The following is a 16,801-nucleotide window of genomic DNA, read 5'->3' as shown; positions in this document are numbered from 1 at the left end:
CGCCTTGCTGCTACACAACAAATGCTCAGCCAGCTGTTGAATGGAAATTCTTCACTCTTAGATTCAAGCCACTAAAATTCTCTTGAAATTAGCATGCAACACACAACTGTTGACAGCAATTGCTCTGAGGGTCCTACTCTTCCAGCAATAACAAAGCAGTGCTGCAACTAACAAACATTAGGCAACACTGTCCTTAGTTGTAGGAGCAACTGATCTTGATTGTTTGCTCATGGACCCATGAATGCATATTTGTTTTATACAAGAGATTTTTTAAATCTTTTGTAGAACAATTGCTGCACCACTGGACTGTGCGCTTTGGTTGTAAGAGAAACCCCTTGTAATCAAGAACTCGGAATCTGCCATTGCCTGCCAGTTGAATCAACACAAGCAGTATATAATTGTTTGTGCAGATGAGACGAAACACTTGTAGCTGTTTTACTTGATTTTTGTTGCAGTTTGTCTGCCTGCAAAACCACTAGCAGTGATGAAGATTTCAAAAGGAAACTTGCCTCGTGTGAGGATCGAACTCACAACCTTCAGGTTATGAGACTGACGCGCTACCTACTGCGCTAACGAGGCGACCTGGCTGAAGGCCGTTACTAGGAACCACTGCTCTGAGAATGTAATACAATAAAGGTCCTGTTGGCTGTTGCTTTTCTTTTGTGTAAACAGATTTTTGACCTGATATAGACCAACTGCTGTACCAATGTACTGTACAAACTGACTGTAAGGTATATCCATGTTATTACAAACCTCGGAATCTGAGCTTGCTAGGGCGTTGTACCACCAACACCTCAGAATCGACCATTGCCTGGCAGTTGAATCAACACAAGCAGTCTATAAATGGTTGTGCCAATGAGACAAAACAGTTGTGCCCATGTTCCTAATCTTTGCTAATCAGAACATTAGTGTGGGCTTTGGATGTGTGAGCACAAAGTATGGAATGATTCTGTGTCAGGAATATTTGTTGGAACATCCGATTAGGCTACAGCAACGTTTTGGTCAAATGAGTAGAACCGTGTGGAACGAGAGGAGATGGTTTCGAAAATACCAGTTTTTATGGCGGTCGTATAATTTTGTTTTGTTGTATTTATCCACCACGCATTAAAGGCCGGGTCCATGAAAATATTGTTTAACATTATTCCGGTCCTTGCTGCCAAAACGATTGGGGGCCGCTGCGCCACACTACTACCGCAACTGTGCACATATCATCTGGAGCAGTTCAGAATTCACATTTGTCTAATAAAATGACAAAAACATTAAAAATGTAAATAAAATACAACCTAATCACCAGAGATGCATACTTATAATTTGCACCACTCCTCAGAGGCTGTAAACCAGTGGTACTGCTCGTATTCACTGGTCTGTAAGTGGAGAACAAACCCTTTCAATTCAATTTAATTCATTTTTATTTGTATAGCACTTTTAACAATGAACATTGTCTCAAAGCAGCTTTACACAGATAATGTGGTGATTAAAAGTAAATATGTTCTTTGTAAGTAAGTTTGTCCCTAATGAGCAACTGTGGCAAGGAAAAACTCCCCGAGATGGCATAAGGAAGAAACCTTGAGAGGAACCAGACTCAAGAGGGAACCCATCCTCATCTGGGTTGCACCGAATGTCCATTTGAAGCAGATATACAATGTTGCGGGGTACAGTGATGATGATCAGAAGCAAACTGTATTCCTGAGTCAGTGTAGGGGACTGTTGACATTAACTACAGTCCAATCCATCCTCAAAGCACCCGTTCTACTCCGGAATTACATGGAACCACCCAATGCGTTGATGAGAAACCGTCCCAAGCTGAGTGGCCTCCAGTCGAAGAGAACACTATCCAGAGGCAGGCCTGGACGAAGTGGGAAGATCCACAGAGGGGAGAGGGGCAGGAACAATGGTCACTGGAGCCTCAGGAGCATGTTTAACTTGACCGAGAGAGAGAGAGAGAGAGAGAGAGACAAAGAGAGAGAGAGAGAGAGAGAGAGAGAGAGAGAGAGAGAAGAGGGTGACAGGAAGAGAGGGATATGGATTATTAAGTGTCCTTATTGTTGTATGAAAGTTAATGTCACTCTGCAGTTTGAACAAGACTCGCTATGGCAGCATAACTAAAAGGGAGAACCAGAAGGTAATACAGACATGAGGGATCTCTGGGATCAACAAACATGCGTGAACGTGTGAATGTGAGGGGACGACAGCATACAAATATCCCACTTCACCAAACACTCTATATCCATGTTCCCTCCAGATCTGTGCCTTTACCTAAGAAAAAAAAATCTACTGATTAAAGGCTTGACTGATTAAATGTTTTCAACCTCAACTTGAACACTGAGATTGTGTCTGAGTCCTGAACACTGATTGGAAGGCTGTTCCATAACTGCGGGGCTTTATAAGAGAAAGATCTGCCCCCTGCTGTAGTCTTCATTATTTGAGGAACCAACAGATAGCCAGCACCTTTTGATCTAAGTAGGCGTGGAGGATCATACTGGTACAGAAGTTCACTCAGATACGGTGGTGCGAGACCATTAAGTGCTTTATACGTCAGTAGTAGTATTTTATAATCAATGCGAGATTTGATTGGGAGCCAGTGTAGACTGATTAAAACAGGGGGTGATGTGGTCATATTTCCTAGATCTAGTGAGGACTCTTGCTGCTGCATTCTGAACTAACTGAAGCTTATTTATGAACTTACTCGCACACCCAGACAGTGAGGCGTTACAATAGTCTAATCTAGAAGTAACAAAAGCATGAACTAGTTTTTCTGCATCCTGTAACGACATCATATTTCTAATTTTAGCAATATTTCTAAGGAGAAAGAAGGCGATCCTGGTAATATTATTGACGTGAGCCTCAAAGAAAAGACTCGGGTCAATTATAGCCCTTTCCCGGGCTGAGACAAGCTCGCTAGCTTCGGGGTCAGCCGACGTCTCCTCACAATGTCTAGCTTTTCTTAAAAATTTATTTTTAATTATGTCCAACACAAAAAACTATTTCTCTTCCTCCGTAGGCTAGAAAAAAGTCTAACTCAGATGTATTAATGTGTGAAAACAGACATGTTTTGCTGTGTTTTACAAACTGTTGGGAATAAATTATTATAATTTCATGAATATTTTAGAATTTCTTTTTGTAAATGTAGGTCAGTGCTTCTGATAGTGTTTAGGCCAGCAGAGAAGGCTTTGCTGGCCCTGATGCCCTGCCACTCAATTTACCAATGCATTTCTACAGTATTCTACTATTATTTAACTACAGTTCCTATATCCTCTGTCTTTTGCTTGTTTTTTCTTTAAAAATGCATTATTATTATTATTATTATTATTATTATTATTAATAAATAATAATAGTTATTGGTGGAATTTAATGCTTTATTGCTTATTTCTTTCTGTTATACTTCCACAATGGAAACCCAACAGTTGATAGGATGATAGGAGTGACGTCCTCTAACAGTAGTTGAGACCCCATCATTGTTCTAAATTTTATATATAGATATTTCTATATATAAAATTTAAAACAATGATGGGGTCTCAACTACTGTTAGAGGACATCACTATTACCTTGAGACAGGGATGAAGGTATTTCAATCCATTATTTAAAGATGACAGCAAAAAAATTAATTCAGAAGTTACTAGAATGTAAGAACTAGAGAGTAGAACTGTAAGACTTGATAATGGGAAACAAGTGAAAGTCTTTACTGCCAAAGTCAATCAGCAGATCATAACCCAGACCCAGTTGAGCTGCTTCTAAATTGGAGACTGGATGGAGAAAACGCCAAAACCAACAGAAACTTACACTAGCTCTGATAGCCTGGAAAAGCATCACAAAGGACAAATGCAAGAGTTTGATGATGTCACCAGCTGGATTGCAAATAGTTATTGCAAACTACTGCAAAATTAAGAGAATCTTTTCCAGTGGATGTTCATTAAAAAATGGGTGGCTTGCCATTAAAATGCCACATTCTAATTTATTTAACACATCTAGATGTACACTTCTAGTCAAAAGTTGGACACCACCTTATTGTTTTTCTTTATTTTTGTTAGTTTCAACATTGTATTTTATTAATGAAATCCTAACAAAACAAATGTGGAATTATAATCAGCAAAAACATTTACACAATGTTTTATATATCTGATTCCCATTTTGCTTTGATGACAGCTTTGCACACTCTTGACATTGTTTCATCGGATTCATGTGGAAGTCACTTGGAATGCTGTAGAGTTAGCTATAGGGTTAATTTGTGACAGGTCTTGCCCTCTTAACATTGCTTTAGACCATCACTTGTCTTGAGCAGACAAAATGGTCAGTAGGCATATTGGTGCTACTACAGCTACTGTACAAATCCATATTAGAGCAAGAAAGTTATTTAGAGAAAAGACAGTCCTCATGCGGATACTTTGAACAATCTAAAAAACTTTAGATATAATTGTACAATGTTGAAACTAATAAAAACAAAGAGCTGTGAAAGACAATGTATGTCAAAACTTTTGACTGGTACTATAAATATACAAAATTTAGATCCATAGTTTCATTCAACTTGTCACATTTCTTTTCCACATTTAAATTTTAAATAATAGAATTGCAACTGGAGTTGCCAGTCAATGGGGTCTGCAACTGTAGCTTGTTTGTGTTTACCTTTCATTGTCCCAATCATGCTAAATTTAGATTTTTTTCATCTACGGTTAACAAGACAAACACCAATTTATGTCTTTTTCTTTTCTTATCTTTAGGTTTGGTGCTATTTATTGGCAGAATGATGAATCCAGCAGAGGAATCAATTAATATTACACACTGTCTACAACAAATACCCAGAAACTGTGGGTGGTTGAGGTGAAAATTAATTTGAGGGCCAATAAGAGGGATTTGTCGGTTTGTGAATAAACACTTTTGCACCTAGATGATTTGCACCATAATTGTCATTACATTTATTAAAAACATGCACTCACCTTTTTCAGTTTACATCTTACACAGAATAAAACAAGCTCATGTTTATTTCAAAATAATGTTTATTCTGAATAGCTATTCACAGAATTAATTGCGTTTAAATAATATTTAAAATTTCAGTACATTTGTACAAAATAGTTTGAGCCAAAGCTGGAGTGTTTGGTCCCCATCAAGAATCAGGTGGGCGAACTGGGTGAAAATATGATGAACAAGATACAAAATGACTTTCCCCAAAAAATTTACATTTTGCTAAAATGCTGTTAAATAAATTAGTCTTGTTCTTTTGAAATGAAAAAAAAAAAATCCAGGAGAGAAGTTTATATTTTGTATAACTTTTTTCTTAAATTGTAAAGACAATTAAGAGCCAATACTCATGCAAACACAGTGTCCAAGTAAATGGGCAATGCATTTGATAAATATATTCATCTTTGGCATAAAACAGGATTAGAACAGACCAGGAAAGATAAATATGAGGTGTAGGATCTTTTCTTTAGCCCTGAGATGTGATTATGCAGAAGTGCTCTCTCTGTGATTGTCTTTGATCAGTAACTGTCCACATGGTTCATGCTGTTCACTCGAGAATGGATTTCTTCCAGGAAGTTCTCTAGTTGTTCTATCAGTACTCGCTTTTTAAATCTGAAAATAAAACACATGAGACAGTGTACAAGCAAGCAACAACAGGAGCAACAAAGGCAATTTTATTTCCATCTGTGTGTCTTTTTTTAAATAAAAGATTAAACCTGATTAATCTAAGTAAAGCCTTCTAAAGTGCTGTGTACCTCGCTGCCTCTTTAATGATGTTCTGCAGAAAGACAAGTTTTGTTTCCAGACTGCCCTGAATCTGATTCAGAAGATAGAAGATTCTCTCGTAACCTGGAAAAGCATAAACAAAAAAGGGTGTAGAAAAGAGGAGAGAGAGAGAGAGAGAGAGAGAGAGAGAGAGAGAGAGACAGAGGAGAGAAGAGAGAATAATGTCCTTTAGACCTTAGTATGTAACACTTCATATACTTGGTATCTTATATTTGGAAATGTCATTTGCACTTTAGACAAACCGATCAAAAAATATTATTAGATCAGACCGTCTGATAGAAGAAAACGTTTTGTGTCTTTTTAAATACTAATTTAAAAAGCATGCCTCAAAATTAAAATGAGTTTCATATAAACAGAAGAAAGTATAATCACCAGAAACACTGGAGTAGTACAGTTGGCGTCAAATTATTTATTTAACAGTATTTTTTTTACTTCACTATACTCTTTAAATTTACTCTTTTTGGCAGTCATGTTCGTAATTTCATTAATGTTTTTAATAGTAATATTATGAGACACACCAAACTGTCAAGACTTATAGATGCTATGCTCTAATATACTGCCTATTATTTATTTATGCTGAGACGCTTAGAACATAACTAAAACTATGATAAACTATGATCAACTAGATTAATAAGATGCAGAAATGCAACATCACATACCTATACTTCACTCATCATTTGTTTATAGAAGGCCTTTCTTGGGGCATGTAAGAATTAGGTTTTCTTCTATCTTGCTTTATGTATTCCACATTTTGTTGAACATGACCCCACCAAGTGCACTTACGCCGACCCGGCTTTCGGATCTCTCTGGTGATGAGGACGTGGAGCTCTGCGTTCAGTTCGCACTGATCCCCCTCGTTCCTCCTCCTCTTCACTTCCTTTCCCTCTCCATTGCCTCGTCCATTCTCCAGCTCACCCTCCATGTCCTCCTCTAGGTGATTTTCATGGAGATTAGGGGGAACGGGGGGCAGTTCCTGGGACTGTTCCAAATCAAGGCAGCCCATGTGATTGGAGTTAGGGACCCGTTCGAATTCGGTTTGGCCTATATGGTTGGAATAAGTAACCTGTTCCAAATCTAGATGGCTCATGTAGTTGAGAACTGGGGCTTGCTCGAATTCGAGGTGGCCCACATGGTTGGCATCTGGTGCTAAAAGTTATTATAGTAATGTTAAGAAAAAATATGAGTTTTACAAATATTCAATTATTTTGAACATGACAAAGTGTGTGGGGGTGTTTCCTTACCTTTTGGTGGAGTCTTGTTGGGAGGGGTGTATGCATGTCCCAGGCGCAGTATTGGCGACATGCACCTTTTCCTTTTAGGAACACCAGTCGGTGTGCTGGTATCGATGGGTCGCTTGCCTTTTCCCTGAGTCCCAGTAACAAACTCGTCTGCTTCATCCACCATCATTGCCTTTCATTAACCGAACAAAAGATCACCAGATTTATATTTTATATAACTCGAAAACAGAGACACACAGAGCATCACTCTAGCTCATATATATTTCCTGGTTTTCTAATGAACAATACATAATCAGTCTTGAACAATAAAACACAACCTGACAGAGAGAAAGACAGACTTGTTCAAGTCAAGTCAAGTTTATTTCTATAGCGCTTTTCACAACATTGTCTCAAAGAAGCTTTACAGAAATTAACAGTGAAGGTGAATGGTGTGCATTTATCCCTGATGAGCAAGCCGTGACGACTGCGGCAAGGAAAAACTCCCTTAGATGTAATGAGGAAGAAACCTTGAGAGGAACCAGACTCAAAAGGGGAACCCATCCTCATTTGGGGGACATCAAGTGTTTGATCATAGCCACATGCATGTTCAGACATACATGTACAGTAGCCAGGGACAAGACAGAGGAACAAAGAAATAGAAAGAAAGAGAAAAGACTGCAGTGCAGCAGTAAGCTATTGTAAATCTTAAACTTGATTTATTAAACTATCAGAAATAATGTTACTAAAGAAAAGCAGGTCATAAGTTTGAAATATTTATCAAAGCTGAAATCTAGCACACTGCACTATGCAATGTTAAACAAGTTTAATAATAAGACCACTTAATTCACCTACAACTGCTATTACATGCAACAAAGAAAAAAGATAAATAAAGACTGATTTAGATTTCACCTTCTTGTCGAGTTTAAAGGGGTTTCCAAAGGTATGCAGTCTCTTGGGCTGGTCTGGGTCAGCTTCTCTCAAGGGGGCAGGGCCCAGTTTCAGGAAGTCCTGATAATTGCCCATTTGTGCTATGGGCACGCTATGTAGCTGATCTAAAAAATAAAGAAGCAAATTTGAAATAGAGGGTAGAAACAGTGGAAGGGTGCTGGGGAAGGCAGAATAAATTGTCACCTTCATCTTGGCTTTTCAGCACACACGTCCTTGCATTTAGAAAATTTCTCCTCATGCGGCTCAGCTGGTCCAGCAGCTGAATCCTGGGTATGTCATATGGGTTCCGCAGGCCCTGTGGTTTCATGGCCTAAACACACAGACAAAGGAATTATAATTATGACTAATTGCTTTTAGTGATAGAGTATATTTACTTGTTTATTAATTAACCCATTGTAAATTTAATACAAAATTATTTAAGACAATAATAAGACACCTTGTTGAGGACAGCCAGCTGGAACCCTGAAAACTCTTTGGGGTTGATTTCAAGCAGCCCATCTCCCATGATGCCTTGCAGCAGCTGTGCAAAGTCCTTTCTGTGAGCTAATGAGAGGGCGGAGCCTCGAAGACGGAGCTTGATCCCCATATCAGGCCCAGTCTTCTTTCCCACTAATGCACACACACGGTCTGCCTCTACCTTCGCCTGGAACAGACAAACATGCCACATACTAGTCAAAAAGTGCACAAAACAATTTTTTCTTACTGAAATAAACCATACTACAGAATAACGTTAGGATTCAAGAGAATTAAATTGTGTTTTCTGGGAAATACCTGCTGGCTAAGTTTCTTCAAGTATGATGTAACACTGTAGCTAAGGCCATACTCCATGCTTTCGGCCAGCAGGGTTGGTGCTCCCATCATTCTTAGTGCCTTCCTCAGGGGCTGAAAGCAGCCAAAAGTATTTTACACACAAGCAAGTGGCGTGTGTGTGTGTGTGTGTGTGTGTGTGTGTGTGTGTGTGTGTGTGTGTGTGTGTGTGTGTGTGTGTGTGTGTGTGTGTGTGTGTGTGTGTGACTGCTCACAGTGATGTAGTATAGTGGCATGGTCTTCAGGTAGCTCTCGAAGGACTGACGCCATTTTGGAGTGGGCTTGAATTTGTGAATTCGAATCAAGTCATCTACAGACAGACGAATCAACAAGTGACTTCAAAGCATTTACACAGTACTGTGTAACTAACGGTAGATGTATTCATAACAAAATTTACGTACAGGGCATTCGTGCAATCATTACAATCCGAGTTCCCTCAGGAACGGATTAAGTGGCGGACCGCAAGTTTGTTTAGTCTCTGCCTAGCACTGCATTTTTATTATTACTATGATTAACTTAAAAACATACACAACAATGTCAGGGGTATAAAAAAGAAACTAGAGTTTTTGCAGTGTCACGGTGGCTACACACTCTGTACTGGACTTGTTTTATTTGTTTTGCGCATGCATGAAAACAAAGAATCCATTGCGCTAACGCTAGTGCTATGAATTCTTTTATGTCCAGCTTCAAGAATTTCTCTTAGAAGGAGGAAATCCTGACAATTCCACATTTCAAGGGAGTGAATGAATGAAGGATTGAAGGAAAAGACATTTGTTTAAGATACTGAAATAAGTAGAACTGTATTAACCAAATGGGGTCTAACAAATGTAAAATATTTAAATAAAATGTTTCCGTTTATTTTTATTTAATCCAATTTCATCTGTGCAAATTCAATCAAAATAATCAAAGTGTATTGCATTGATTTATTACATTTTATAAAATGTTAATAAATATATTTATTTATATATTATTTAACCATGAATGCATTTTATTTAAAACTGTTTTAAAATACATTTTAACTGTTGATGTTCACAGAGGTTATTAATAATAAACTGAGTTTATAAAAGATGACAAGCGATTTAATGTTTTGCATTTCTTCCCCTTAACCTTACCGAAATCGTACCGAATCGTGACTTAAAAGCCGAGGTACGTACCGAACCGTGAATTTTGTGTACCGTTAGAACCCAACACAGTAACATTTCATGTTATGTTACTGATTCTTTAAAATGCACTCAAAGGCAGATGTAGGGCACATGGTTGAGAGTGTGTGTGTGTGTGTGTGTGTGTGTGTGTGTGTGTGTGTGTGTGTGTGCGTGTGTGTGTGCATGAAGGCACTTACCGAGGAGGGGCAGAATCACAGGGTAGTTATAGGGCATGATGAAAAGGTTGACACAGTTGAGCCCTGTACTTGCCTTCAGGTAGCCGAAAGGGTGCCCAAGCTCACCATACTTGGCACTGTTACTTACATAAACCTAAACACAACATAAAAAAAAAAAATAAGTCACACGATACACCATACTACAACATACTACTTAGTGTGTTTATAACCTAAAATTATGTTTTTATGACCACAATAGTGACGATTGTTTTAGGTTGAACATTCATTAACTCCTCAACCACACTAGGGTGCCATATAAACACAAAGAGCATGTTACCTGCCAGCAGGTGTGTGGTGACTTTCTCTCCAAAATGTAGCGTGTTAGAGGAGACGGCTCCAACTCGTATTTATCAAATGGGACTTTATCAATAACTATGGGCTCTGCCTCAAAGCAGGAAAACTGCACCTGTGGATGGGCCATTCGTGGTGGCTATGCGCACACACACACACACACACACGATACAAAAGAGATCAATAGATTAGGAGAAGAATAGATTTTCAACGGTAGTCTAAAGATTGAGCATAAAACATAATGCATAATCGCTGACACATGAAGTGTAAAAAAAATAAAATAATAAAAACACTGAGCAAATCGTGTAATTTACTGTTTGCTCTATATAGTGATCAAGGTATGACATGACAATGTCAATAAAGAATATATGATGTAAATGTTCTATATGCATCAAACCCATGTTGGAACTACAGCACACAAGTACAAGTCTGGTGTAATTTAAAAACTAGATTTTATTAACTATAAAGATAACCATATGACCAATAATGTTAATAACGCATGCTCTCTGTGCATGAGTAGCCCGCGGGCCTTTTCTAAAAATAGTTAACTACTTTGTTAAATCTTTGTTGATGATTACTATGAGAAATTATTAAGATAATCAGTGTCTTCACATAGATGAATATCAGTACCGTAATTTCCGGACTATTAAGTGCACCCAAATATAAGCCGCACCCACTGAATTTTACAAATATTTTTATTTTGAACATAAATAAGCCGCACCTGTCTATAAGCCTGTTCTCAGTCTACACTGAAACAAATAAACTTTACACAGGCTTTAACGAAAGACAGTGTCTGTTACACGGTAAAATATGTTGTGGCTCCTTTAAAAGCAGAGCGGCATTTTGGGAATAGCCTGCCGTCGCATTTTTCCGGTGTTACTGCATGTGTGCAAGACCGAAGAATATGTCATTATTTTCTGATGCTCATTTCTAAGTTTCTTTAACTAACCCATAACGCTGTTGCCAAGAAAAATAAAAAAGCATGAGTTTTGGAAACCTGTCTGTGGTTATATGATTTCTGTTGCAACTGGAGTTAGCGAGCTCTCCCATGACCCAGACTCAACGCGCTACAACGGCTTGTATTTAAACAGTAGTCTACCAAGAAAGTCATTGTTCACTGTCTTTCTCCTTCCTTTCACAACTATTTCTCTCGAGAGTTTATCTTTTGTCATCGTCGTGCGTAAAAAAAAAAAAATCACCACCGGTGAAGTTTTTCTCCCGATGCCGTGCAGCTCAGAACACAGGTGAAGTGTGTTTTTTCATGCCTGGTTGTTTTCAGAGTGACGAATGATTCGCATTTCCTGTAGCCAGTGTGAGTGAGTGGCAGGTCAAACATCAGAGTACCATCCTTTATATTTATGATGTGGTGCGGCCCGATTCAGTGGGAGCGTGATTTAATATAAAGAATTTCATTGGTCTAATGTTATGGGGCTCAGTTTTTTGTCTTGAAGCTTGTGAAACCGGGAAAAACCCAGGAAAAATCCATAAATTAGCTGCTTCGTTGTTTAAGCCCGAGGTTCAAAGCATGGGAAAAATTTAGCAAATATGTTATTTCAGATCAAACTGAAAACTGGGCGTATCAAACTGGTAACCTTTCACATTAATCAGTACCCAAGAAGTAGCTCTCGGTTTTAAAAAGGTTGGTGACCCCTGCTTTACCTGGATCAAATTTGAGTATCGCAATAGATTTTTAACTCCCTTCACACTTTATGTATTCAAACTTGTTTTTAACAAAAAAAATTAAAAAATACATTAAAATAGTATGTTTGCCTGCTAGCCATTTCTTTTTACATTTTACGTCAATATGTATGTGTTGTGTGTGTGTGTGTGTCTAACCAGAGTGGGGGAGTTCTGGTCAGGCCAGAAGGACTCAGGAATGGGCCAGTGGCCAACAGGAACTCCTGTTTTGGGATTGGGGCGCACATAAATGAGCTTATGGGAACTGTGCCATGGCTGGTGGCCGGATTTGGCTTCTGACAGACCATCTGAAAAGAATTGAAAACTTCATTAGGACCACATTGTTAACAGAAAATGTACAGTATCTCACAAAAGTGAGTACACCCCTCACATTTCAGCAACTATTTTAGTAGATCTTCTCAAGGGACAATACTATAGAAATGAAACTTGGATATATGTTTTATAGTTAATGTGCAGCATGTATAGCAGTACGGATTTACTGTTCTCTGAAAATAACTCAACAAATGAAATCGAAACGACAATAGGAACATGAACTTGACTTGCTTTTTTCAGAGAAAACATAGAAAGGTCATACAGAGAGTCCTCATGCTGTGGATCAGGTGCAGAAACTGCTTAAAAATAAAAAAAGATGCATGAGTGCTGCAGCAGTGCTTTAGAAGTTGCAGAAGCGGAAGGTCTGCTCATCAGTGCACAGACCATACGACGCACACTGCAACAAGTCGGTTTGCACGGCCATCATCAAAGAAGAAAACCACTTCTAAAGTTGGCTCACAAGAAAGCCTGCAAACACTTTGCTGCAGAAAACCTGTCCAAGAGCATGAATTACTGGAACCAAGTCCTGTGGACTGATGAGGCCAAGATAAACTTGTTTGGCTCAGATGATGTCCAGCATGTGTTCTGACACCCTGAAAAGAAGTGCCAAAAAAATTGTGACTGCCTTACAGTCAAGCATGGTGGTGTAAGCATCATGATTCAGGGTGCATGAGTGCTGCTGGTACTGGGGAGCTGGAGATCATTGAGGGAAACATGGATTCCAGAACATGATGACCTGCCTTCAGAAATTGGGCCAAACAGCAGAAAATGAGCCAAAACTCACCACCAAAATAAAGGTGATGGAGTGGCCATCACCAGACCTGAACCCTATTAAACATGTGGAGCATCCTCAAGCAGGAGGTGGAGAAGCAACTCTGGGACCCTCCGAAAAGGATCCCAGCAACAACCTGTGTAACTCTGGTGATTTCCATGCCCAGGAGGTTAAAGGCAGTGCTACATAACAATAATGGCTGCATGTTATTTTTCATGTACTTCTATTTAAGCTGCACATTGACTATGAAATATATCCAAGATTCATTTCTATAGTATTGTCCCTTGAGAAGATCTACTAAAATAGTTGTTGAAATGTGAGGGGTGTATTCACTTTTGTGAGATGCTGTACAACCCCAATTTAAAAAAATGTGGGATACTGTATAAAACGTAAATAAAAACATTATTCAGTAATTTGCAAATCTCAAAATATGATTTATTCCCAATAGATAAATATTGAATGATTAAATTTAGGAAATGTACCATTTTAAGGAAGAAATAAGGCAATTTTGAATTTGATGGCCAGAACACATATAAAAATAAAATGGGATGTTCATAAACATCATTCTGTTTTCCACAGCTGTAGTCACAGATTTTTGCAGAACAGTAAACCTATGTCTATATGTACTACTGAGTGAGTCTCCCTCTACAAGATTTTTTTAAATACCAAATATATGTTACTGCCTCCTGAATTTACCTAATTAGGTGCAAAATGTTCCTCCAGCTGTTTCATTTAGTACCACTTGTCCTGTTTTTTCAGTGCCCTGATTGCAACATTTCTGAGTCGTTGCATATATGAAATTTAAAATGATTATTATATTTTTTTCATAAAATGGTTTAAACATCAGATATGTATTTAACCAGACACTAAAATAACAAAACATAAACAATATGGAATTTATTAATAGAAGCTATGATAGTTATACAAAGCAAAGTTACCTTCAGGAGAGTCGGGTCCTGTCTTCTCAAAGTTTAGCACGACTCCGCTATGGATTTTCTGCACCAAAGACTCCAGGCACTGGTTTAGCATGCGCTGTGAAAACACACTGTACGAGCGACCTGCACACACACACACACACACACACACACACACACACACACACACACACACACACACACACACACACACACACACACACACACACACACACACACACACACACACACACACACACACACACACACACACACACACACACACAGTTTTTAATTACAGAAAGTTATGAACACAGAATAAATGATTTGAATGTCTCATTTGAAGGAACTGACATGACATCAGTTTTTTATAAAAGCAGCAGACTAAACTGCATTCACAAACAATTTATTATAACGAGGCAATAATGATTGAATAGAATGAATATTCGTTGCCTTTTTAATTGTATAATTGCTTATCATTAAAACAAACGTAAAAAGGGGATGTGGTAGCTCAATGGTTAAAGTGTTAGATTTATGATCAAAAGATATTAAAACCTTACATTTAAAATGAAGGACAGAACTGAACAATTTTTGTCTTTTCATACAGTCACACATTGCTCACTCTCAGACACAGCTATTTTCAGGACTTGTCCGCAATTGATAGATAAATTGACCCAACTCCATTTGTTTAAAACATGCGTTTTGTACGTGTATGTAAGCTTAATCTTTTAGCAGTTTAAATTAATTCATTTGACTTTGAAAGACACAGCTGTGGTAGCCGTGTTAACATCTTAATACCATGAACTTCGTCTGGCACTTTCTTGTAAAATCTTACTGATGCAAAATAAATGAAACCACTCTCTGTTTTAACTTGTACTCTAGTTCAATAGTAATTCTGAAATGCATGTCATTCCGAGTAAACTTATTGAGATTGAAAGTTTCGGTGGACTCCTATTCCTGTAATCCTGCTATTTTTATGTAAACTGCTGCTCTTAATCAAGCAACAGTATGAATTTGTAAGCATACTACTGCTGGAATGTATGAGGTGGCTGCGCAACTCTAAGGAGCATCTCAGTATTACCCTTCCCTGGTAAGGTCTGTAAGTAAGGACTGGTGGGAGTGGGTTGTATTGCTGGAATTTAGTGACCTAGAATGGAAACTAAACTTTTAGATGAGTTTTTTTTTTTTTACAAACTGGGAAGCTGTGCGAAACAGTGAGACCAGTAAAAAAGTTTAGATATATCTTCTGAATGTAATCAGTTTAAATCGTTTACAAAGCAGAATTTTTATTTTGTTCAGTTTATAGAAAGGTTGATCCCAACCCTCTCAAACCGATTAAAATTAAATTTTTATTCCATTCACATGGAGCATTTTCACATGGATTGGACATTTAAACCGATTAAAATGCTCCATGTAAATGTTATATCCAAAGCATGCGATTTTTCACTACAAGTACAAAATTCAGTAAGTTTTACCTCCTGTCACCTCACACATGGGCGTGACAGGGGAGGGATCGGCTGGGACACCGCCCACCTGTTCAGGCTCCAAGGAGGCATGGCCTGAAATGCGGAGCACCAAGGAAAAAAGGCGCTGGTCCCAGCGGAACGGTTCCTTTGTCAACTCACTGCCTGGCAATGGAGTCATCAGGGGTAAATGCAACTGAATGAAAGGGAATAAAACCAGAAATATGGCTAAACATTTTTAAAACTAGAAAAAAAAAGCCTCAAAAGTTGATTGATTAGGGCTAATACCTTGGATTTCCTGTAAAAAGATTAAAAGAACTCGTATATTCCAATATCAATCTACCTTATTTTATACTAGAGAATAAGAGAAAAGAAACTGATGACTTTCTAAGGCCTTTAAAGACATTCACTGAGAGTACGTATATGGAACGTAATTGTTGTTTTAAAGATATGCAAAATCAAATTATTGAGTATGTCACTAATTTTCACAAATTCACTGTGTTGAACTACTGTGCATGTAGTTAAAATGAGCAAAGAAACTATCTAAACACCAGCAACCTCAAATTCCATGCAATCGGTTTGGTTTTGAAAGGTCAGATGTTTTTACTATCCTTTAACTTCCCACTGCACTGATAATGAGGATTATAAAAAGCTTCAGGAACACGATGTGCCTGCAGCAGACAGTGTAAAACAGAGAGAAATCGCAAAAAGATGGCAAGATATAACAAACACTGTCACCAATTTCGTTGCCAGAGACATGGTGCCAGTATAATCGGGTGAGAGAGATGGGTTTAAACAGCTTTAAAAATGTTACATATTGCCTGGGAGAAAATACTGAAGTGAAACAGCGTGCCTTAATTGTACAGGTCATAACGGCAAACTCTCGAGCATGAGGTGATTTTTGTTGTTCTAACTTGAATGCTTCAGTTTTAAATAATAAATACCCCTCCCTTCAATATATTGTTCAAATAAATGAGTATGCTATTTTCATAAAAGGGAGCTAATACAATATATTAGAAAAGAGAAAAAATAAATAAATAAAACTTTTGAATTATGGAAATCATCTGCTCTGATTCCGAGGTCCCTGGTGGTCTAGTGGTTAGGATGCAGCACTCTCACCGCTGTGGCCCGAGTTCGATGCCCGGTCAGGGAACCAACCCCAGCCACTCTTAGTGCTGGTCCCAAGCCCAGATAAATAGGGAGGGTTGTGTTATAAAGGGGATCCAGCGTAAAAACGTGCCAAATCAAACATGCGGATGGTC

The 16,801-nt window shown here is 38.2% G+C and overlaps 1 protein-coding gene across 4 annotated transcripts in view; it reads right to left on the bottom strand.

The window, feature by feature from the left end:
- ints6 (integrator complex subunit 6) overlaps nt 1–16,801 on the bottom strand; it is a 358,666-nt gene that overhangs the window by 337,174 nt on the left and 4,691 nt on the right. For 2 of the 4 annotated variants that reach the window (XM_083537723.1, XM_083537724.1), the window contains exons 5-18: nt 15,552–15,735; nt 14,101–14,220; nt 12,217–12,365; nt 10,367–10,519; nt 10,051–10,183; nt 8,927–9,021; nt 8,676–8,786; nt 8,341–8,547; nt 8,088–8,214; nt 7,866–8,008; nt 6,981–7,149; nt 6,523–6,885; nt 5,709–5,802; nt 4,974–5,565 (exon numbers count right to left, since the gene is read on the bottom strand). In XM_083537723.1, the coding sequence (XP_083393849.1) occupies nt 5,472–5,565; nt 5,709–5,802; nt 6,523–6,885; nt 6,981–7,149; nt 7,866–8,008; nt 8,088–8,214; nt 8,341–8,547; nt 8,676–8,786; nt 8,927–9,021; nt 10,051–10,183; nt 10,367–10,519; nt 12,217–12,365; nt 14,101–14,220; nt 15,552–15,735 (2,142 nt within the window). In that variant the 3' untranslated portion in view covers nt 4,974–5,471. Of the gene's footprint in view, nt 1–4,973; nt 5,566–5,708; nt 5,803–6,398; nt 6,886–6,980; nt 7,150–7,865; nt 8,009–8,087; nt 8,215–8,340; nt 8,548–8,675; nt 8,787–8,926; nt 9,022–10,050; nt 10,184–10,366; nt 10,520–12,216; nt 12,366–14,100; nt 14,221–15,551; nt 15,736–16,801 lie in introns of those variants that run through there. The other 2 variants (XR_014532883.1, XM_083537722.1) reach the window with 2 other exon arrangements.

Source organism: Silurus aristotelis, assembly GCF_946808225.1.
Source record: "Silurus aristotelis genome assembly, chromosome: 3".
Classification (NCBI taxonomy): Eukaryota; Metazoa; Chordata; class Actinopteri; order Siluriformes; family Siluridae; genus Silurus; species Silurus aristotelis.
The sequence above is the reverse complement of the archived record's forward strand: the minus strand, read 5'-3'. Positions and strand labels throughout refer to the sequence as shown.